Source organism: Dendrobates tinctorius, unplaced genomic scaffold, assembly GCF_039654945.1.
Source record: "Dendrobates tinctorius isolate UK_male_01 unplaced genomic scaffold, ASM3965494v1 ptg000143l, whole genome shotgun sequence".
NCBI lineage: Eukaryota > Metazoa > Chordata > Amphibia > Anura > Dendrobatidae > Dendrobates > Dendrobates tinctorius.
This window is the reverse complement of record NW_027361810.1, coordinates 18,110,913-18,136,003: the sequence shown is the minus strand read 5'-3', so window position 1 is coordinate 18,136,003 and position 25,091 is coordinate 18,110,913. Positions and strand designations below refer to the sequence as shown.

Here is a 25,091-nt window from a genome sequence, read left to right as displayed (position 1 = left end):
TATATGAATTACTGATAAAAGTCAGGCAATCATACCAGGTTACCTCCTCTCCCCCAGGCATAACATGGTTAATATTCCAGGTTTTTACTTCAGTATTAATCTCTGCACATCAACAAGCCACTTATCTCCCCTGATTCTCAGTTTGGGGAATTTCTGTACTGCCTATTGGATTAACATAACACTTAAAGTTTTTTCAGCGCACCCTGGACGCCTCCACTCTATAACGTGTTTGACATACAGCAGACATATTGTTATCAGCTCAGCCCTACAAATGATTACTTTAGTGTCTGGAGGACCCGGCGTGATACAGAACTGCAGGGAAATGGTTAAAATAAATCAGCATCTACTGGGTTCATTGCAGTTTTAAAACCGTACTGGGGACTTGGATTCAATTTATCAGAGATTTACCGATGCCTCTGCTTTTTTTTTTTCAACTTGGCCGGTAGGAAAAACTTACGTACAAAACATTGACAGTAAAATTGCTCCTCTCCTATGTATAAATGTAAGATAGATTACTCTGATTACATGCAGACTTTAAGAGTTTTTCCACTTTCATCTTTTTTATTATCTAGAATCATGCTGCATTAAAAAAAGAACTAAAGTGTCATGTACCTTGAAATCAGCGCTGAGCCCCATGACTGGCTGCAGCCATCACTTGCTATGGTTGTGGCATCATCATAAGGGAGACCACTAGAGTTGAGCGACTTTTGTTTTTTTAGGGTCGCGTTTAGTGTTGAGCATTCCGATACCGCAAGTATCGGGTATCGGCCGATACTTGCTGTATCGGAATTCCGATACCGACTTCCGATATTTTTTCAATATCGGAATTCGGCATCGGAATCGGAAGTTCAGTTGATTGACGGCCTGACGTCATCATGATGCGCGGTGTGTGCGCATCATGATGCGCCGTCATTTCGGGCCTTCCGGGGGTCTCTGCCGGCCTGCCGGGGGGCTGTGCCGGCCTGCCGGGGGGCTGTGTGGACTGCCCGGGGTCTGTACCGGCCTGCCGGGGGGCTGTGCCGGCCTGCCGGTGGTCTGTGCACCCTGTGGGGGTCTGTACCGGCCTGCCGGGGGGCTGTGCCGGCCTGCCGGGGGGCTGTGCTGATGTCCGGGGGTCTGTGCAGGCATCGTCCGTGGGAATTTCCCACACAGCAATGGCATAAAGTGAGACTAGGGACTTTTTTTTTTTTAAGTGGCGGAGGAATACAGTGCGGAAGGATACCTACCTTCCGTCATTGGATTCCTGCAGCCCGTAGAGAACGGCAGCATCATCTGATGCTGCAGTTCTCTACCCAAGATCGTCGTGGGACACACTCGTGGACTGCTTCGGATCGTGGGTGAGTATTTTTGTGGTTTGTTATGTTAATATTTATCCCGGAATAGACAATGGCTTCGGGGAACAATGTGACAAGTATTGGTAAGTATGTTACTCTATGTTATATGTACTGTATGTCTATGTATGTATTGTATGAATGTATTGTATGTATGTAGTATATATGTGGTATGTATGTAGCATGTAGTATGTATGTGGTATGTATGTAGCATGCATGTAGTATGTATGTAGCATGCATGTAGTATGTATGTAGTATGTATGTAGTATATATGTAGTATGTAGTATGAATGTAGTATATATGTAGTATGTATGTAGCATGTAGTATGTAGCATGCATGTAGTATATATGTAGTATGTATGTAGTATGTATGTAGCATGCATGTAGTATATATGTAGTATGTAGCATGTAGTATGTATGTAGCATGCATGTAGTATGTAGCATGTAGTATGTATGTAGCATGCATGTAGTATGTATGTAGTATATATGTGGTATGTATGTAGCATGCAGTATGTATGTAGCATGCATGTAGTATATATGTAGTATGTATGTTGCATGTAGTATTTATGTAGTATGAATGTAGCATGTATGTAGTATGTAGTATGAATGTAGCATGTATGTAGTATGCATGTTGTATGTATGTAGCATGTAATTTTTTTTTTTTTTTTTACATTTAACACATTAGCCGGATGATGGGACTACTACTGTCCCATCATTGGCTAATGTGTCAATCACTGTCATGGTAGTAGGCATCGCCCGATGGGACTTGTAGTCCCATCGGACGATGCCTGCACAGACCCCCGGAGCCTGCACAGACCACCGGCAGGCCGGCACAGCCCCCCGGCAGGCCGGCACAGCCCCCCGGAGCCGGCACAGCCCCCCGGCAGGCCGGCACAGCCCCCCGGCAGGCCGGCACAGCCCCCCGGAGCCTGCACAGCCCCCCGGCAGGCCGGCACAGCCCCCCGGCAGGCCGGCACAGCCCCCCGGAGCCTGCACAGCCCCCCGGCAGGCCGGCACAGCCCCCCGGCAGGCCGGCACAGCCCCCCGGAGCCTGCACAGACCACCGGCAGGCCGGCACAGCCCCCCGGAGCCTGCACAGACCCCCTGGCAGGCCGGCACAGCCCCCCGAAAGGCCCGTACAGACCCCAGAGAGGCTGTACAAGGGCAGGAAAGGGTTTTTCTTATTCCGATACCGGAAGTCCCATAGACTTGAATGGGACTTCCGGTATCGGAATCGGCGATACCGATACTTTTTTTAAAGATCGGCCGATACCATCCGATACGATACTTTGAAGTATCGGACGGTATCGCTCAACTCTAGTCGCGTTTCGTTTCGTGAAACCCGACTTTTCCAAAAGTCGGGTCGAGCAAGATCGTCCGATTATAGGGAAAAGTCGGGGTCGTCCCGAAACACGAAACCCAATGTAAGTCAATGGGGAATAAAAGTCGGCAGTGAGAGGAGGACAGGAAACACACCTACAGTGCCCACTTGAATGCCAAAAGCATCAATTCTTCTTACTTAAGCTTGTCAACCTTAATTAACTTCATAATACAAGTTACGCACTGAAAAATGGGGGTTATTTGGCTAAAGTTGTGGGGGGGGAGGGCTGGCTGCAGGTTTTCATGTGCCCTGGGCGAAAGAGCGCCCCTTTAACACATACCACAACTCATCATGCTCCGATATGGCAGAGAAATAGCGGTATAGTACAATGAAAAATACCTCACTTTTTACATCTCATGACGAGGCCCATCTATTTCTCCATACAGAATCATTGGTCCCATATAATGTTTGAAACAGTATATGATGAGCTCCACATAATGCTACAGTATATGTTGGTCCCCATGGATGAAGCTCCACTGTCTTATGGGCCCAAATAATGCTCCAAACATAATGGGCCCCATTTCTAATGCTCTAGTGTATAATGGGCCCTGTAAATGCTGCTCCAGTGTCTGATGTCCACCTTTGGAATGTTCCAGTGTATGGTGGGCCCCATCTATCATTCTCCAGAGTATAGTGCTCCCCAAAAATTGCTTTCCCAACATTGAAAACAATCAAATAAGTCTCCTCGCTAGGGAATCCCTGTACTTGTCTGGATTCCTCATCGTCCCCATCTTCCATCTCACTGCACAGTATTTCAACTTTGCAAGTGCTGTGATCCTGGGCAAGCAGGGGGGGCCCACTCGTTGGCGACGGCACTGGCACAGGGCCCCTGATAGTACGGTGGTGTGTCTGATGGCGGGTGGGCCGAACCTGCACTTTCATCTGCAGCTTCCTCTTTGTCACCGTGTAAGATGGAACTGTATATGGGAAGGGTAACCTGAGTTTCATCAGGGTCAGATTCAGGTCGTGTAGCGTGCGAGGAGAATGTAGTGGTCTGGGTCAATGTACCAGCAGATTCATCGAGCAGTGGCTGGGCATCAGTGCACTTGTGTCGCCCCCAGGAGTACGGTCGCCACAGTGGCATTACCTTCTTCCTAGGGAGTGTGATGTCATGCTTGGGAGCAACGAAGGATCTCTCTAGCAGGTTAACTGATTGGGCGGCGTTATTCCCACGAGTCATGACCCTCCAAACAGCGTTCATGAAGGCAAAGTGTTTGTTTTACGTGGGCAGTATGGTTGCAAAGCTGAACCTTAAAGGAATGTCCAGAAGGGCACCACCAGGAGTGGAGCCTATGGTTAAATTCGACTCCACCTGGGAAACCTCAACCATGCCAGCTACAGAACAGATGCACACATTGCAAGCTTAATTCCGTTAACGAACGAGACTCCGTCATGCCCCGCGGTCCGAGTCCGGCTTACTAGAGGGACACGTGAGGCTCTGGCACATGAGATTGGCCAATAACTGGTGTGTCATGCCCTTACATGTCCGTGGCTGCATGTGCGCTACACTGAAAAGGCCAGCGTTTGTCGCTTACAGGTGCAGATAACCCGCTGAACAACGTTAGTGATGGGGATCACTGATTACAATTATTACCCGCGAACAATGATTTCCCAGTAAGTGCAGGTCAACCGCAGTTCCGGAATTAGGCCTAACCGTCAATCCTAAAAAAATGAAAAACTTACGTGTGCAAACCACAGGTGCTGTAGCTTGCTTAACAGCTCGCCAGCCGTTCTCACGCCCAGTATGGATTACACGTGATTGCACAAAGGTGAGAAAGGGTACCGTATCCCCAGATAACATGTATGGATAGCGTACACATTCAAAATATATGTCTATACATCAGGAGGCAGGCTCAGACGGTGTTAGGCCCAGTATGGATTGCACGTGATTGCACAAAGGTTAGAAAGGGTACCGTTTCCCCGGATAACATGTATGGATAGCGTACACATTCAAAATATATGTCTCAGGAGGCAGGCTCAGACGGTGTTAGGCCCAGTATGGATTGCACGTGATTGCACAAAGGTTAGAAAGGGTACCGTATCCCCGGATAACATGTATGGATAGCGTACACATTCAAAATATATGTCTCAGGAGGCAGGCTCAGACGGTGTTAGGCCCAGTATGGATTGCACGTGATTGCACAAAGGTTAGAAAGGGTACCGTTTCCTCGGATAACATGTATGGATAGCGTACACATTCAAAATGTATGTCTATACATCAGGAGGCAGGCTCAGACGGTGTCAGGCACAGTATGGATTTGACGGCCCAGACTACACAGCGGAGGAGCAGGGAGAGGTAAAGATTGCAAATGCTGGGGCCCTGCCCAAGCAAGGGGGGCCCACTCGTGGGCGTCGGTACTGGCACTGGGCCCCTCATAGTACGGCGGTGTGTCTGACGGCGGGTGTGCACCACCACCGTCAGAGACACTTGATTGCACTATGAAGGACCCTGTACCAGTGCCCGCGCCCAAGAGTCGGCCTACCCACCTGTCCAGGGCAACGGCACTCGCACGGTGTCGTGCGCTAGGTGGTGACCCCGGCCATGGGGGGGGGAGGCAGCACAGTTAGGGAGTTTTAGAAAGTGGCATATGATTATGTTGGACATTCAGCTGATGCAAAAGGTGAAATAGGTCAAGTCCCAGGAAAGAGGTGGACCAAAGCAAGCCATTTTTCTGTCACCCTATGTGTCATCAGAGGAAGGTGGGACAAAATCCTTGGAAACCCATGCGTGGTTCATTTTAATGAAGTTTAGATCATCCACATTTTGGGTTGACAGACGGGTCCTTTTTTCTGTCAGGATTGATCCAGCTGCACTGAAGACTCTTTCCGATAGCACACTTGCAGCTGGGCAAGCGAGCTCCTGTAAGGCATATTGTGCCAATTCAGGCCAGGTGTCCAGTTTAGCGGCCCAATAGTCAAAGGGGAATGACCTGTGTGGGAGAACATCGATATGGGAGGAAAAGTAGTTTGTAACCATAGTTGACAACTGCTGTCTCCTGTCACTTTCCATCGATGCAGTATTACCAGTTGTGTGAGCGGTACTTGAAAAATCAGTCCACAACATTGTCATGAAACCCCTGTCTCCAACGCCACTTCTGCTGTGTGCACCACGAACACCTCTGCCAAGCTGCCCCCGGCCCGTACGGCTCGTGTGAGAACCATCACCGCTGCTGTGTGCTGGGAATGCCTCAAGCAACCGATTTACCAGAGTTGCTTGTTTATTAGCCAATATTAGGTCAAGGTTCTCCTGTGGCATGATGTTTTGTAATTTGCCTTTATAGCGTGGATCCAGGATGCTGGCCAACCAGTAGTCGTCATCGTTCATCATTTTGGCAATGCGTGGGTCCCTTTTTAGGATCTGCAAGGCATAATCTGACATGTGGGCCAATGTTCCCGGTGTCAATGATGCACTGCGAGTGCTGGTTGGAGGAGCACTTTCTGGCAAATCCACATCCCTCCAGTCACGCACAAACCCTGTACCAGACCTTGCCACGCCAACATTTTCACTTGCCCCACGAGATGCATCCTCCTCCCCTAAGTAATCATTCCCATCATCCTCCTCCTCCTCCTCTTCTTCCTCCACCTCGTCCAGGAGAGGTCCCTGAGCAGACAATGGCTGAATGTCATCAAGGATTCCCTCCTCCTCTTCCTCCTCATCAACATTGGCTGCAGACACCTGCTCCTTAAGGTGCGTCAAAGTTTGCATGAGCAGACGCATAAGTGGGATGCTCATGCTTAGGATGGCGTCATCTGCGCTTACCAGCCGTGTGCATTCCTCAAACCACTGAAGGACTTTACAGAGGTCTTTCAGCTTCGACCACTGCACACCTGTCAACTCCATGTCTGCTCTCAAAGTGCCTGGCCGTGTATCCTCCCACAAATGCATTATGGCCTGCCTCTGCTCGCACAGCCGCTCCACCATGTGCAGGGTGGAGTTCCACCTTGTTGCAATGTCGATAATGAGGCGGTGGTTGGGAAGGTGGAGCAATCGCTGCAGCTTCTGCATACGAACGGAGTGTACAGGCGACCGGCGGATGTGCGCGCACAGTCTTCGCACCTTCTGGAGCAGGGCTGTTAACTCCGGATAATTTTTGAGGAAGCACTGCACCACCAGGTTCAAGGTGTGAGCTAAGCAAGGTATATGGCTGCGTTTTGAAAGGGCTATGGCTGCCACAAAATTGCGGCCCTTATCACTAACTACCTTGCCTGCCTCAAGATGTACACTGCCCAGCCATGACTCAGTTTGTCGCTTCAAGTACTCGGCCAGCACCTCGGCGGTATGTCTGTTGCCCAAACACATCATCTGCAACACAGCCTGCTGACGCTTTCCACTAGCTGCTCGATAGGGGGACACATCGTGTGCAACAGTGGCAGCTGCAGATGGAGTGCTCGTACGACTGCGCTCTGTGGACGAGCTTTCACTTCTGGAGGAGGAGGAAGAGGGTCGAACGCCTACAGCCAACTGTTTCCTATACCGTGGGCTAGGCAGCACTGTCCCACCACCGCTGTCCCCTGTGGACCCTGCATCCACCACATTAACCCAGTGCGCAGTGATGGACACGTAACGGCCCTGGCCATGCCGACTGGACCATGCATCAGTTGTGAGGTGCACCTTTCCGCTCACTGACTGCTTGAGTGCATGGACAATGCGGTCTTTCACATGATGGTGGAGGGCTGGGATGGCTTTGCGAGAGACGAAGTGGCGACTGGGTAGGTCATAGCGTGGTACTGCATAGGCCATGAGTTCGCCGAAAGCTGTGCTTTCCACCAACCGAAAGGGCATCATCTCAAACGAGATTAGTTTGGCAATGTGGGCGTTCAAACCCAGTGTACGCGGATGAGAGACTGAGTACTTTCTTGACCTACTCATAGTGTCTGGGAGGGTGAGCTGAACTTGAGAGCTGCATATGGTGGAAGTAGCGGTGGACAGGGCGGACTGAGAGAGGGTTGATGATGGTGATGGAGTTGGTGTTCTTTCTGATGGCCTAGAATCAGTCTTTCGTTGATATAACAGTGGGATTCCCTGACTGCTGTGGCCTTGCAACGACACCTCAACATTTGCTGCTGTGCTAACCGGTGGGCTTACAGTGGGGGAAACAATGTAGCGTTGCTGACTACCTTCGTTGTGATCAGTTGCACATGTGGCACTTGAGGTTTGGTGTTGTGTCCATGCTTGCAAGTGCATGCTGGTTAAATGTCTAAGCATGCAACTGGTATTCAAATTTTTCAGATTTTTCCCTCGGCTAAAGGTCTTTGCGCACTTCTTACAGATAACCTTGGCCTGATCATGAGGATTTTGTTCAAAAAAGTGCCACACTGCACTCTTCCTACTTTGGCAGACATTTTGCGGCCTAGCATGATGTGATCTTTTGACCCTCTGGACAAGCTGTCCAGCAACTCTTTTGATGTTTGGAACCTGTCTTTGGAGTGCTCCGGGCCTGCCAGATAACAGCTGTTGCGATGTCGATGTCTGCTGTGGATGCTCCTCATCTGAGCTATTGGAAGCAGCACCCTCTTCCCCCAATGGATGCCAATCTGGGTCAACAACTGGGTCATCCATCACCTCCTCTTCTATGTCATGTGCACCTTCCTCTGTGTCACCGTGTATGGTGGTATAGTGTGCGGGAAGGGGCACCTGAGTCTCATCAGGGTCAGAATCTGGCTCTGTACACTGCGAGGACAATGTAGTGCTCTGAGTGAATGTACCAGCAGAATCATCCATCAGCGGCTGTGCATCAGTGCACTCCATGTCAGATTCATCTTGGCCTGGGTAATTCACCATTTGACTTGATAATCCAAGCATGGTATGTGAAAACAGCTCCATGGAGTAATCAGTAGTATGGCCTGCGTCATCCTTCAATCTTGGTTGGGGTGAAGGACACAAGGAAAGGTGTGGTTCATGAACATGAGCCTCTAATGACGACTCAGTGCTTTTACTTTTTACAACTGAAGAAGAGGAGGCGATAGAGCTGGAGGCTGAGTCAGCAATGTAAGACAAAACTTTTTCCTGATGCTCTGGCTTTAAAAGCGGTTTGCCAACTCCTAGAAAACTAAGCGATCGAGGCCTTATGTAGCCAGACGATGATGCAGGCTTGAGCCTGCACACACTTTTGGACACTGGACACTTTTGGATTGTGTGAGGCCCAATGAATATCTGAGCGCTATGTGACAGGCTCGATGGCACAGCTGTGACCAAAGTGACTAGAGGATAAGGGAGATTTTGAATCTCTGCACACACTTTTGGACACTGGACACTTTTGGATTGTGTGAGGCCCAATGAATATCTGAGCGCTATGTGACAGGCTCGATGGCACAGCTGTGACCAAAGTGACTAGAGGATAAGGGAGATTTTGAATCTCTGCACACACTTTTGGACACTGGACACTTTTGGATTGTGTGAGGCCCAATGAATATCTGAGCGCTATGTGACAGGCTCGATGGCACAGCTGTGACCAAAGTGACTAGAGGATAAGGGAGATTTTGAATCTCTGCACACACTTTTGGACACTGGACACTTTTGGATTGTGTGAGGCCCAATGAATATCTGAGCGCTATGTGACAGGCTCGATGGCACAGCTGTGACCAAAGTGACTAGAGGATAAGGGAGATTTTGAATCTCTGCACACACTTTTGGACACTGGACACTTTTGGATTGTGTGAGGCCCAATGAATATCTGAGCGCTATGTGACAGGCTCGATGGCACAGCTGTGACCAAAGTGACTAGAGGATAAGGGAGATTTTGAATCTCTGCACACACTTTTGGACACTGGACACTTTTGGATTGTGTGAGGCCCAATGAATATCTGAGCGCTATGTGACAGGCTCGATGGCACAGCTGTGACCAAAGTGACTAGAGGATAAGGGAGATTTTGAATCTCTGCACACACTTTTGGACACTGGACACTTTTGGATTGTGTGAGGCCCAATGAATATCTGAGCGCTATGTGACAGGCTCGATGGCACAGCTGTGACCAAAGTGACTAGAGGATAAGGGAGATTTTGAATCTCTGCACACACTTTTGGACACTGGACACTTTTGGATTGTGTGAGGCCCAATGAATATCTGAGCGCTATGTGACAGGCTCGATGGCACAGCTGTGACCAAAGTGACTAGAGGATAAGGGAGATTTTGAATCTCTGCACACACTTTTGGACACTGGACACTTTTGGATTGTGTGAGGCCCAATGAATATCTGAGCGCTATGTGACAGGCTCGATGGCACAGCTGTGACCAAAGTGACTAGAGGATAAGGGAGATTTTGAATCTCTGCACACACTTTTGGACACTGGACACTTTTGGATTGTGTGAGGCCCAATGAATATCTGAGCGCTATGTGACAGGCTCGATGGCACAGCTGTGACCAAAGTGACTAGAGGATAAGGGAGATTTTGAATCTCTGCACACACTTTTGGACACTGGACACTTTTGGATTGTGTGAGGCCCAATGAATATCTGAGCGCTATGTGACAGGCTCGATGGCACAGCTGTGACCAAAGTGACTAGAGGATAAGGGAGATTTTGAATCTCTGCACACACTTTTGGACACTGGACACTTTTGGATTGTGTGAGGCCCAATGAATATCTGAGCGCTATGTGACAGGCTCGATGGCACAGCTGTGACCAAAGTGACTAGAGGATAAGGGAGATTTTGAATCTCTGCACACACTTTTGGACACTGGACACTTTTGGATTGTGTGAGGCCCAATGAATATCTGAGCGCTATGTGACAGGCTCGATGGCACAGCTGTGACCAAAGTGACTAGAGGATAAGGGAGATTTTGAATCTCTGCACACACTTTTGGACACTGGACACTTTTGGATTGTGTGAGGCCCAATGAATATCTGAGCGCTATGTGGCAGGCTCGATGGCACAGCTGTGACCAAAGTGACTAGAGGATAAGGGAGATTTTGAATCTCTGCACACACTTTTGGACACTGGACACTTTTGGATTGTGTGAGGCCCAATGAATATCTGAGCGCTATGTGACAGGCTCGATGGCACAGCTGTGACCAAAGTGACTAGAGGATAAGGGAGATTTTGAATCTCTGCACACACTTTTGGACACTGGACACTTTTGGATTGTGTGAGGCCCAATGAATATCTGAGCACTATGTAACAGGCTCGATGGCACAGCTGTGACCAAAGTGACTAGAGGATAAGGGAGATTTTGAATCTCTGCACACACTTTTGGACACTGGACACTTTTGGATTGTGTGAGGCCCAATGAATATCTGAGCGCTATGTGACAGGCTCGATGGCACAGCTGTGACCAAAGTGACTAGAGGATAAGGGAGATTTTGAATCTCTGCACACACTTTTGGACACTGGACACTTTTGGATTGTGTGAGGCCCAATGAATATCTGAGCGCTATGTGACAGGCTCGATGGCACAGCTGTGACCAAAGTGACTAGAGGATAAGGGAGATTTTGAATCTCTGCACACACTTTTGGACACTGGACACTTTTGGATTGTGTGAGGCCCAATGAATATCTGAGCGCTATGTGACAGGCTCGATGGCACAGCTGTGACCAAAGTGACTAGAGGATAAGGGAGATTTTGAATCTCTGCACACACTTTTGGACACTGGACACTTTTGGATTGTGTGAGGCCCAATGAATATCTGAGCGCTATGTGACAGGCTCGATGGCACAGCTGTGACCAAAGTGACTAGAGGATAAGGGAGATTTTGAATCTCTGCACACACTTTTGGACACTGGACACTTTTGGATTGTGTGAGGCCCAATGAATATCTGAGCGCTATGTGACAGGCTCGATGGCACAGCTGTGACCAAAGTGACTAGAGGATAAGGGAAATTTTGAATCTCTGCACACACTTTTGGACACTGGACACTTTTGGATTGTGTGAGGCCCAATGAATATCTGAGCGCTATGTGACAGGCTCGATGGCACAGCTGTGACCAAAGTGACTAGAGGATAAGGGAGATTTTGAATCTCTGCACACACTTTTGGACACTGGACACTTTTGGATTGTGTGAGGCCCAATGAATATCTGAGCGCTATGTGACAGGCTCGATGGCACAGCTGTGACCAAAGTGACTAGAGGATAAGGGAGAATTTGAATCTCTGCACACACTTTTGGACACTGGACACTTTTGGATTGTGTGAGGCCCAATGAATATCTGAGCGCTATGTGACAGGCTCGATGGCACAGCTGTGACCAAAGTGACTAGAGGATAAGGGAGATTTTGAATCTCTGCACACACTTTTGGACACTGGACACTTTTGGATTGTGTGAGGCCCAATGAATATCTGAGCGCTATGTGACAGGCTCGATGGCACAGCTGTGACCAAAGTGACTAGAGGATAAGGGAGATTTTGAATCTCTGCACACACTTTTGGACACTGGACACTTTTGGATTGTGTGAGGCCCAATGAATATCTGAGCACTATGTGACAGGCTCGATGGCACAGCTGTGACCAAAGTGACTAGAGGATAAGGGAGATTTTGAATCTCTGCACACACTTTTGGACACTGGACACTTTTGGATTGTGTGAGGCCCAATGAATATCTGAGCGCTATGTGACAGGCTCGATGGCACAGCTGTGACCAAAGTGACTAGAGGATAAGGGAGATTTTGAATCTCTGCACACACTTTTGGACACTGGACACTTTTGGATTGTGTGAGGCCCAATGAATATCTGAGCGCTATGTGACAGGCTCGATGGCACAGCTGTGACCAAAGTGACTAGAGGATAAGGGAGATTTTGAATCTCTGCACACACTTTTGGACACTGGACACTTTTGGATTGTGTGAGGCCCAATGAATATCTGAGCGCTATGTGACAGGCTCGATGGCACAGCTGTGACCAAAGTGACTAGAGGATAAGGGAGATTTTGAATCTCTGCACACACTTTTGGACACTGGACACTTTTGGATTGTGTGAGGCCCAATGAATATCTGAGCACTATGTGACAGGCTCGATGGCACAGCTGTGACCAAAGTGACTAGAGGATGAGGGAGATTTTGAATCTCTGCACACACTTTTGGACACTGGACACTTTTGGATTGTGTGAGGCCCAATGAATATCTGAGCGCTATGTGACAGGCTCGATGGCACAGCTGTGACCAAAGTGACTAGAGGATAAGGGAGATTGGTTTGCTTTTAAAAAAGCAGTTTGCAGAGCAGTGGGTAAACAGCAATGCCAGCCTGTCAGGAAGCCTTAAAAGGCAGCCCAACAACCAACACCACTGATACACCACAATATAGCCTCCCCTTGCACTGCACACACAGTGACTGGTGTGTTGTGCAGGCCAAATTGCTAGCAGCAGAAGCAGTTTTTTTTCTTCTCAGCAGGACAAAAAAAAAAAATTGGGATTGCTTTTAAAAAAGCAGTTTGCGGAGCAGTGGGTAAACAGCAATGCAGGAATGTCAGGAAGCCTTAGATGGCAGCCCAACAACCAACACCACTGATACACCACTATATAGCCTCCCCTTGCACTGCACACACAGTGACTTGTGTGTTGTGCAGGCCAAATCGCTAGCAGCAGAAGCAGTTTTTTTGTCTTCTTCCCTGCCTAACGCTCTCCCTACAGAATCAGCAGCAACCTCTCCCTATACTGAGATCGGCAGAAGTAAGATGGCGGTCGGCGTGCACGCCCTTTTATACCCCCTGTGATGCCCACCAAAGCAAGCCAATCACTTGCATGCCCTTCTGAAAGATGGTGGTGACCCCTGCCTATGTCATCACGTTGCCCACAGTGTCCGTGGATCCTGATTGGCTGAAAAAGAGCGCAAAACAAACTTTTGAAACGCGACTTTGGTGCGTAAGTCGCCGACCTCGTGGCCGACCTCATCCTAGGGTCGGGTTTCGTTTCATGAAACCCGACTTTGCCAAAAGTCGGCGGCTTTTGAAATTTTTCGACCCGTTTCGCTCAACTCTAGAGACCACGTCTATAGATTAAAAAAATGTGTTTGGGGGTGGAAAAAACTATAAGACAATTGCAAGAGATTAAAGATGGCATAATCTTTTTTTTTTCCTTGAAGGAAACATGGGGTTGCCAATTTATGTCTATGTGGTGCTCTGCAGTTTTACTCCTTAACGGCCAGGGTTTTTTTTTGTTATTCAATTATTTTTTTGCCTCTACTTTTTTTTTTAAATATCAAAATAAACCATATAAGATGTAGTTTTGAATAAATAAGTGCAGAAGACCTGACAGGTTGCTTTGTCAATCGATTGGCACCCCATGGTTGTGAGAAAAAGCATTACAACACAGTTAAAACCAGTAGACTTTATTAAGGCTACACATTTAAGCACAGAACAGGGGCTTTCATTGCATCTTAATTTCATATGAAAAAGCAAGAAATAACTGAGTACTCCTAGGTAGATGATTGCTTATAGTTAGATGTAGAATTACTTTATTGAAGCAACACGTTTCAGCACCTTACAGGTGCCTTCATCAGGGCCATCATTTCATATGGAAAAGCACTGAGTGCTACTAGGTAGATTATTGCCCAGAAGTTGATATTGTATCAATTCATTGAGGCTACACGTTTCAGCACCATAGAGGTGGCTTCATCAGGGCCATGATTTCATTCGGCCCCACTTTTTCAGTTCTGAATCTCATAGTCTCAGTCAGGAGACCTGTAAACCCCATTCCTTTCAAGCACCATTCGGTGGGTCCTTGTTTTTCCTCTACTCTCCACTGCATTCACTGTGATTGCCCTCTTTGATGGCTGGCAGAAGGAGGAACAGCAGATGTTCCACTCTTTACAAACTTTCACAGTTGCACCAGTTATGAATACACCTTGCCAAGATTTGTAGTCACGGTTACTACATTTACCCAAAATCTTTGCATTACCGAGGCAAATTTTTTGTCTTTTTCCTTTAAATTATATTAATGGGATATTTTAATTTACAGTTGTTTGACATATCTACAGTGTCTACAGTATGTATTATAAATTCATAATAAATAGCGTTAACAGTCTAGCTCCATTCCCCATATTGTGTTTGCTCATTGTCCTGAACAAATGCTACAAAACCAAAAATTAGCACATGGGATAAAAACAAGTAAGTAAATACTCTGCAGTAATTAAATAAATGAATAGTAATATTACATGTAAAAAAACAGAGGGGACTTAGTTACACTGTTTTAATCAAAAGAGAGTAAAAGCCCTCCAACTGCGTCAAGGTGTACCGCAAGCAGGAGGGTCCCTAACTCTTCTAGTTCTCATGCCTAAAATTATATCACAAGCCCCAAAATGAAAATTGAAGTAATTAGGGTTGAGCAAGTAGTGAAATACTCGGACTTGCTGTACTCGTTACGAGTAGCTTCTAATACTCACGTACTCGTAACGAGTAGCGAGTCCAATGTAAGTCTATGGGAAATGCGAGTATGGGCAGAGCATGTGTATGGATGGAGACTATGTGTGCATGGAGCTGTGTGTGTGCGAGGGTCCCCACAGGGCTGTGTGTGTGCGAAGGTCAGTGGGGCTGTGTGTGTGTGTGTGTGGGGCCCGTGCGGGCATAGTCAGATGGGACTACTTGTCCCATCTGGCTATGCCCGCTACAGTGACAGCATTAGCGGATGATGGGAAGGTAGTATTCTCATCATCCAGCTAATGTGGTGAATGTTAAAAAAAGACATACAGAACATACACATCATATAACATACATTAGATACACACAACATACAAAACATAACATAGAGTACGTACTCACCGCACACACCTAATTCCCCGAAGCCATCGATCACCTGTAATAAACATAAAATAATAAAGCAACCTACACTCACCTTTCCACTGTATTCACATTAATAATGAGGGTCTCAGGTCGATCTCCCTTAGAGAGCAGTCGCATCAGCTGATGCCACCACTCTCCAGAGGCTCCAGCGATGCAGTGATGCTGCGTGGCCAGCCAATCACAGTAATGCCACAACAAAGAAGGCTGTGGCTTTACTATGATTGGCTAACACATGCCGGCTGGGGAAATCCGAATATTGCGAGGAGAGTAGTGAAATTTACTTGCTAGGATTCGAGTACCGCGAGAACCTCATTACTCGCCGAGTACCGAATCCTAACGAATATACTCGCTCATCCCTAGAAGTAATGCATTTACCGAAATCACATATCTAACTGGATACCTTGTAGAAGTTAGATAGCATGCTCATGATGGAAGACCTAAACGCTTCATTATGCAGCTTCACATCAGAGCAACAGCAATGGAAAAAAAGATCATCTCTTACAGCAAAAATACTTTGATTTTAGGTCCATTGAGCAATTTATGAAGCTTTGTATCTTTTCCCGCGTTCTTCCATCTAATTCCAATCTTAGCATTTCTAGCAAGGTGAATGAGAATTGTTCATGGTCAATTTATATAAAGCAAGACGTATGCATAAATTAGCTGTGAGCCTTAGATAAGAGTGTCACGAGCATGGTAATTTACAATTGTATGGAGAAAATTGAAGTCCACAGTGGGACTTACTTGCTGTTAATTGACGAAGGATATAACAGAACCTGAAATGGTCCTTTTATCTGCACACAATCATATTCCTATGTGGAAATCACTTTTCTAGAATGACTGATCCCACATTACTCTTGGCAGATTTATTCCTGTTGGTTGGTATTTTTGAAGCAGTCTCGTTAAGAAACCCCATTTTCAAAAACTCTAGAGGGCATGATGAGTTACTGATTCCTGATCTCCATCAATGACCAAGAGTTAAGAGCTTCTCTGCTCTCTGGAGGACCCAGAATGTCCGTGCATTACATGGACAGCCCATTGTTAACATTGGACTTATATAATGCTTAATTTCTCCTGTAGGTGTGCTGTTACTGTAGAGTAACCAAATTCTATTTTCATTTTTTCACCGAGAGATTCCTTTTTCCATAGCAAGTAGTGGAAGTTGCTAATCATGCAGGAAGCTAGGAAGGTAACTGAGTGCCAGGTGCTACATCCCTTTTTGAATTCTATTTCCTCCTTTTTTCTGATGAACACAGTTGATCAAGAAAGGTCACAGCAATCGGGTGTCCTGCAATCCACTATTTTTAGGCAAAAGCGATTGCCAAAAATAGTGGATCGCAGGACACCAGATTGCTGGGACCTTTGTAGATCAAGTGTGATCGTCAGAGAAAGGAGGAAATAGAATTCAAAAAGGGATGTAGCACCTGGCACTCAGTTACCTCCCCAGCTTACTACTTCCGGCGTCGAACCCAAACTGGACAATTATTGGCTTCAATGACCTGGTTGTTGTTTTTTTATGTTGCATTCCAACAACAATGTGTTACGCCTCTAGGCAACATTTCAAGCTTTAATAGCCCTTTAAATATTTTTACAAACCTGGGCATGATATCCCACTGGCATCCATTAATGGGAACTAAATGGCTGACAGAGTTACCTACGCTGTTTGTCAAATTCCTCAGTTAATGCATTTGCCGTTGACCTTCACTGTTTTCTTATGAGCCTGGCTTTCATTCAAAAATATGCTATTGCAATTAAACCCAAGGGGGATTAAGAGGTGTCTGTGGATACATGTAGAATTTGCAGTGTAGAATCTGAATTTGCAGTGTAGCTTGGGAGAATGGATATGCAAATGTGCTAAGTAATTAATGGTTGCAGTAGTGTCATTGTGATACAAGTGAGACTAAATTCACCCAAGTGTTGCAATTTAAATAGACTCCATCAGCCAAGAATGACTGTTCAATAATGCACAGACGCTCGTTGCACCCTTGTCACGTCCAAAAAGTTAGTTGTACCTTCCCATCTATTTGTTTGCCATTTTTCTCCACCTTTTTCTTCCTTTATTGACATCTCTGGCTTTACAGGAGCTAAAAGAGGGGAGAGATAAATGGAAAACAAGTATATGGGATGCTGTACTGAACTGTTTGGCCACACCAAGGGTGCACTGAGCAAATGCGTTTAGTTTGATCAGTTATTTTGAGTTAACAGACTGCCTTAGGCATGTGAGACATTTTCCCTATTTTTATGCCACATCATGTACAAAAAAGAGAAAAAAAAGTGTTTTTTTAAATTTGGTGCATGTTTGTTTTAGCCACATTGTTTCAATTTTCATACTGTTAAGTTGAAAAGTAATTAAATAAAAAAATGGCATTAGGACAAGTAAATAATAAATCTAACATAAATGTAACATATATCTTACTTTAAATCTACAAATTACGATAAGTAATTTAAAAAAAATGGAAAAATATGGCACTTTTGTTTAAGAAGGAAAAAAATTCACAATAAACGCTCATGTTTTCTACAAAAGACCATGCTGATTATGCAGCTTAACTTGAAGTGCATTTCATGTATTTAGAGAGAGTGCCAAATTAACCGAGGATGAATGTGATAACTGTTGAGCAAAGCAGTTTGTGGGATTACTTTCAAAGCTTTAATCATTTTATTTCAGATGTGAAAGAAATATACTCTGCAATTACGGCGAGAAGAGAATGAGACTATCTGCACATTTAAATAATGTCCATCAAGGTTGTTTTGCTATCACCTGAAAAAAAAAATAACAATCTGTTTTAGAACAAGATCTATCATTATTTTTCCATCTTAAGCAACTGCAACTATCATTACGCTGTAATTATTGCCATACAGTTTAGGTATTTTTATCAATAAATGAATATGCGACAACAAAGTTTCATATTCAAGGTCGAGCGCGACCGTATATTTAGCTGCCCTCTGAAATGGTCAATCGCGTCCTGCTGATTCACTTTGAAACGAAAACTTGAATGAATATTGTTTTCTTAGAAGTGCACTTGTGATGTCTTCAATGTGAGCTGAAAAACTTTAAACGCTGCCTTATATAATATCTCAATCTATTACTTATTTATTTTTACATGCAACCTTAATAAACACTCTAGAAAAAGTGACATATTTTACTAGATTTAAAGGGACGGAGAAGACTTTTATATTTGAAGTTCTTTGAATTTCTGTGTCTTGCTCCACATACTCAGGCTTGAACTAGGCATAGTGCCATATATCAGTATTAGTGATGAGCGAGTATACTCCTTGCTCGGGTTTTTCCGAGCATGCTCGGGTGGTCTCCGAGTATTTTGGCGTGCTCGGAGATTTAGTTTTCGTCGTCTCAGCTGCATGATTTGCGACTGCTCGACAGCTTGAAAACATGTGCGGAATGCCTGTTAGGGAATTCCCACATGTATTCAGCCTGTCTACAAGTCGCAAATCATGCAGCTGAGACACCGAAAACTAAATCTCCGAGCACGCCAAAATACTCGGAGACCACCCGAGCACGCTCGGAAAAACCTGAGCAGCGATGCTACTCGCCCAGCACTAATCAGATCAGTATAGATTTAAACTTCTGATGATAGAAAGGTTGCATGTTCTAGTACTGCAGCAAAATGTAAAAAAAGTTTAAAAAATGTCAAAATCAAAACAAGAACAAAGGTTAAAAGCTCAGAACCCTTTTTTTTCTTGTTTTGAAAACTCTATATAGACTCCAGAGCATAATAAATAGGGGGTAAATAAAAATACTCACCTTCATGCTCACCTATCCCACCGCCACAGCCCGGTGTCAGATCTTCCATGCGTCAAGTCTTACACATGTCATTTTTGGATTTTTCCATCATCCTCACTAAGTGCCAAGGCATACAGTGGCTACATGTGACAACAGCACATTGTCTGAGGTGCTGGCTAGGATGACACATGAGGAGCAGACAGCGAGCAATGGTGACAGGTCAGGTGAGCAGCAACGAGAAGGATATATTTTTTTTAATTCTTCTTTACAACTCAGCAAAATGGCGGCTGGGTCTCTACTATTATGGTGAATTTGCCCAAAGTGAATTGCAAAAATATTCAGATTAAGGAGAATGCAACATTTTTGGAAAATCAAAGAAGAAGAATAAGTGAATAATCTGAGTAAGGGATGTGGCTTCGATTATTTTCTCACTCTTATGATACTTTTATAAAACTGTAATAAACTTCAAGGTGTAGGCAGTGATATGTTTCTTCTAATCTCTTAAATTGTTTTCAGATTGCACTGTATAGTTTACAGCAATGTGTAAAGTATTGAATCCATGGAGGCCATTTCAAGATTATATAATCTGCTAAGAACAACAATATGTTCTTTGAGATATGGGTGCGCTGAGGGTTTTACTGGTATAAGTACCTCTAATGCACGCTTTGCAAAACCTCTTAAGTACTGAAGGTTGAAAACAATCAATTTTCTTTGTTTCATGTGACCATGGTGCAATTCCTTTTAACAACTCTTTGGAATGTTATGTAATGCACAGATGGGCAACAAAAGACAATAAAGGCTGACTTTTAAGAGTGTTTCCAATGCATATGCAATGAGGTAATTTGCATCTCATTAGCCTAGTTATCATCCAAATTAAAGGTTGTTCAAGTAAATATGAAGGTTTTTGTCTTCAGTAAACCCTTCCTGCTGCAGCTCAACCAGAGAGGTTGGACATAAAACTGTATAAAAGTCAAAATCCCTATTATTATTACAACAGCTTTTTCTACGATTTACCTTCCATTAATGAAGTTAAAGTGCATCTGCCACAAAAGTCCACAGTTTATAGACAATCTCTGCCCACCTATCTGGATTGACTGTTCAGCAGCATTCTTCCTGCTCTGCCTGATTGGCAGCTCCTTACTGTCCCTCCTCTCTGCTAGGTTCTCACAATGCTCAGTGCAAGCTGCAGCCGCCAGTCAGGCTGGTTGAGTGAAGACTGGATAAAATTGGGCTCATGCTTTTAATCAATTCCTATCTGGATTGAAAAATGCCCTTTTAAATATCAAGATAATGCATCCTTTCAGATGTGGATTTTTAAAGTCAGCATGCCTAGCTCATCTCATATATATATATATATATATATATATATATATAATATATATATATAAAAGATATCAATTTATTAATAATGCACACAGTTTATATTGTGAAATCTGATTTGGGATCTGCTTCAGAACCTCCAGTTTCTCACTTGGTAGGAACATATAGTATAAACATCTCCCAACAGAGTTTTGCAAAATTATGTTTGTTTGTTTTTCTCTTCAAAGTTAGTCATCCGACACCATCCATCTCAGGATAGAAAAATAGGACACATCTATATTATGGGAGATCCCTATTAGGATACATGAAACCCTGAAGACTAGAATGAGTATAGTCAGTAATCACACATCATATGGTAGTCCATCCATTTTAATTGGTTCCAGGCAATATACTATTTCTGCAGATGACGTACAGCTTCAAAGAAGACTGAGATCTGCAGTCAAGCAGCACCCTCCTATGATGGTCTGACAGTCAGACCGATGGGCTCATAGAATCAGCTCCCTCCATTTGTCAAACACCTCAGATGCCGCAGTTGCTCTTTACAAAGGCATCTAAAGGGTTCAGCTTATTAGATTAGAGTTGTCTACAATCCCAGAAGTTCTAGCCAAAGGTCATCTATGTATTATTGTCATGCTGTGATACATTGGAGACAGACCTGAGTAGATAATTTTACATATACTGTATAAATGCTACTGAGAAGAAAAAAAGAAGTAGAAGTAGAAAAAAAGTGCTCCTCTCTGGTATCATCCCCAACATATGTGCCAACAAGCGACCTGTAAGCTCGTGTATTATAATGAGTGAAGCAGAATTAATTGTAATAATTAATCTGAAGTTATTATTTTTTTTTAAATCTTGTGATAATTCTACTTCTTATGACAAAGTTTCTTTTTTTCATCTTATTTCCCGCAGGAAGCTGTTCTTTACAGATTATGGCAATGTGGCTAAAGTTGAACGTTGCGATTTGGATGGAAGAAATAGAACCAGAATTGTCGTTTCCAAGATTGAGCAGCCAATTGCGATCACATTGGACCTTGTGACTAGATTGATCTATTGGGCAGATATCTACCTAGACACCATTGAAGTAGCTGATTATGAAGGAAGGAACAGGCATATAGTATTACAAGGGCAAGAGGTAAGATGATCTAAATCAAAGCAAAAACAAGTAAAAAAATAAAGACCTGGCTATATGAAAGCAGACTATGAGTTACTATGCATAAATATTTCACAGTGAGAACTTCAAAGCCATGAATTATCCCCCCCTTTAGAGATATACTGTATTCATGGTATTTAAACCCTTAATATGGTTTTAGAGACACTTGAACTGTCTCTGATGATGTAAGATACCTAAATATTGTGAAACGCGTCTTGAGGACCTTTCCTAGGGTGGACCCTGACACTGGCACATACACCTGCTCTTGCTATGGGTATTAATTTGGGACATATACAGTATGTTGACCATTTCCTGTTGGCAGCTGAAGTATTTACGTGGTCATGATGACCATGATGTCCTTTCTATGGGTTTCATATGCATCAAAATGGTCTATTGCGGTTAATAGCCGCTAGACAAGAAGCTATTCCAACTCCAGAATGTAAGATTTAAAAGTAAATTCTATTGATAGAGAAATAAAACAGTAATAGAATAAATGTTAAAAAAGACAGGGCTAAAAAAAAAAAACCTCCAAAAAAGGGGAGGGAAATGTACAGTACTATAGCAAGTATGCCTGGACCCACATTATATATGTCAGCTGTAGGATAACCACTACAATGTGCAGGAACCCGGCTTTATTTTCTGGGGGGCCCCTGACTGATCAGCCTGTGGGTTTAATGTGCATTGCCCTCTTTTCTTAGGTGCAGGGAAAGGGTTAAAGGAAGCAAAACTCCACCCCCTTTAACTTTGAATGTGGGTAATTTCCGGTCCCGGGGGGTTGTATCCTCCTCCCCCTAAGGGGTATATAAGGTGGGGCCTGAGATCAAGGAGCTTTCCACTCTCCCTTCCCTTTTGTTATTTCTTTTTGCTTCTTTTGTTATTGAGGTAATTTGATGGGTGATGGTTTGGATGTTTAGTATTCAAGGTAATGAAAGTCACAGTGGTTGGCGGAAGAAGAAGTCGGGGGTAACATGTGCGGCGGCATATCACCCACAGCTTCCAGTGTTTAATTAATCCAGAGCTGCGACCTTACACTTCCAACAATGGCTTTTTTGTGAAGAAGAGAGTTATTGTAAATGTGCTACTCTCCATTAAAGATTTGTTTTCGTTAATGACTGGATTCTTTCTTTGCGTTGGGGAAAAGGGGCAAGGGTTTTCTTGAGGTATAAGCAGTCTACTTAAATGCACAGAAATAATTCTACTGATGAGATTATATAAAGTGCAAATTGATGGTGTGAGTTGATACTAGTCAATAATTTTGAATAGTAGAAAAATAAAAAAGTAAATAGTTGGTGTTAACGCAGGAATACTCTATATAAGTAGCTCTACAAGATGCAGGAGCTAGGATATGCAAGTGCACTATTTTCTAGACCTATTATTACCACAGGGTAGCAAACTCTACTGACATGAAGGTCCCATATTGTCAAACCAAACCCTTGCCACAGTATCCAAGTTTGTATAACTAAAATGCTCATACATATGAATTTATTACCTGGGTTGGTGGTGGTGTTATGATTGAGTCACCGTAGGAGGCAGACACAAAAATAGAAGCTACGTCCAGAAAACCAGAGAAGTTGGCAACTATCAGATTGCAGACCCCTGAACCTATCAACACAACTAGCAGTAGCCGTGGGGGGTTCCTACGATGCCCTAGACCCCTCGATCACAGCCGGAGCGCTAAATAGCCTAAAAACAGAAAAGGAAATCTAAACTGCCCCAGAGCAGACCCCAAAGTAAAAGGCAGCCCCTAACATATAATGACGGTGAAGCAAGATCAAAAAACACTCACACAGATAGAAAGATAGGCTGAGCAAACGATGGGGCCCAAGCTAGCTAAACAGAACAGGAAAGGAAGGTTGCTGTCTGCAATCTGCCAAAACCCTATCAAAGACATAAGCCAACAAGCTGATATGAAAAAGACCCTGAAGCAGCTAAGCTTCAAAAACTAAATCAGCACTCAGGTATTTTCAGAAGACAGAGCTAAAGGAATTCAGCACACCCCAGCAGGGAATGGCAGAAATCCAGAAAAACAAAGCAAAACAAAGTCTAAGCACAAATGCAAAAGGCCGAGCAGAAAACTTAGCTTTAGAGGAGCAGGAATTCAGACTGGTCTCCAAGGATCCCACAGAGAAATCACCCGCAGGGCAGAAGGGTGTCGGCAGCCTTATATCCAGTCAGTAACTCCACTCAGCCAGTCATCATCATCAGACTCAGGTGTTTGATAATCAGGCTCACTATCTTTCTTTACCAGAAGAGGGAGTTCCTCGGGCCTCAGTAGTGAAGGGGAAAATGAACTCACAACAGTACCTCCTCCTTGAGGAGGGGTCACCGAACCCTCAACAACTCCACCAGGGCGATCAGGGTGAGCCCGATGAAAGGCACGCACCAATCTTTTGGCATGAATATCAGAGGCAGAAACCGAGGAATTATCCTCCTGACCATAACCCTTCCACTTAACCAAATACTGGAGTCTCCGTCTAGCCAGACGGGAATCCAGTACTTTCTCTACCTCATACTCCATGTTACCTTCAACCAATACAGGGTCTGGAGGTGCCACCCCCGGAACAACAGGTTCAACAAACCTCTTCAACAAAGATTTATGGAACACATTATGGATTTTAAATGTGACAGGAAGAGCCAAACGAAAAGAGACCGGATTAATAATCTCCAAAATCTTGTAAGGTCCAATAAATCTAGGCTTAAACATAGGAGAAGCCACCTTCATAGCAATATTTTTTGATGATAACCACACCATATCACCAACCTTAAACTGGGGACCAATGGTCCTATGTCGGTTGGAAAACCGCTGGGCCTTTTCCTGGGAGAGAGATAACTTATCCACCACTTGTCTGACAAGATATAGAATAAACGGGCACCAACCACAATATCAATTTAGGTGGGATCACCTAGTGCATATAAATGGATTGACATGGAAACACATGAAAAGAAGAAGGTATATGCACACAAATAGGGATCACCACAAAGATATGAAAAAAGTATCAATTTTATTAATGGACACAACAAACAGACACTTTGTGGTTAAAAACAATTAAAAAGTCTGAACAACCAGACATTAATAACAAAACAAGGACAATGGGTCATTTTGATAAATAGCTAAATGCTATGGGTCCCAAGACCAACCATACAGTGTAATGCCAGGTATCTGCTAGTTACCATAACCTAGGGTCTATCAAATTAATTGTTATGACAATCATGACCTTAAATCAAAAAATACCATATTATCAATAACTACTATGGTTACATAGAAATTCTACATATATCATGGACAGAAAATTGAATGCTTATCATGTTGCCAACACAAATAAACATACATTAATAAGTCCCTTTCCCTAGCATGATATCACCTGGTTTCTGAGGATGAACAAGCTACCGGGTAGGTTACATGGGACCCCCAAACCCACGCGTATCGACACAGTGATGTGTCTTTCTCCAGGTCAGTGTGATGTTCT

At 44.5% G+C, this 25,091-nt stretch overlaps 1 protein-coding gene across 1 annotated transcript in view; it reads left to right on the top strand.

The window, feature by feature from the left end:
• Positions 1 to 25,091, top strand: part of LRP1B (LDL receptor related protein 1B) — a 1,871,059-nt gene that overhangs the window by 996,203 nt on the left and 849,765 nt on the right. Inside the window, exon 8 of the mRNA XM_073545568.1 lies at positions 21,384 to 21,606. Coding sequence (XP_073401669.1) covers positions 21,384 to 21,606 — 223 coding nt within the window. The remainder of the gene's footprint in view (positions 1 to 21,383; positions 21,607 to 25,091) is intronic.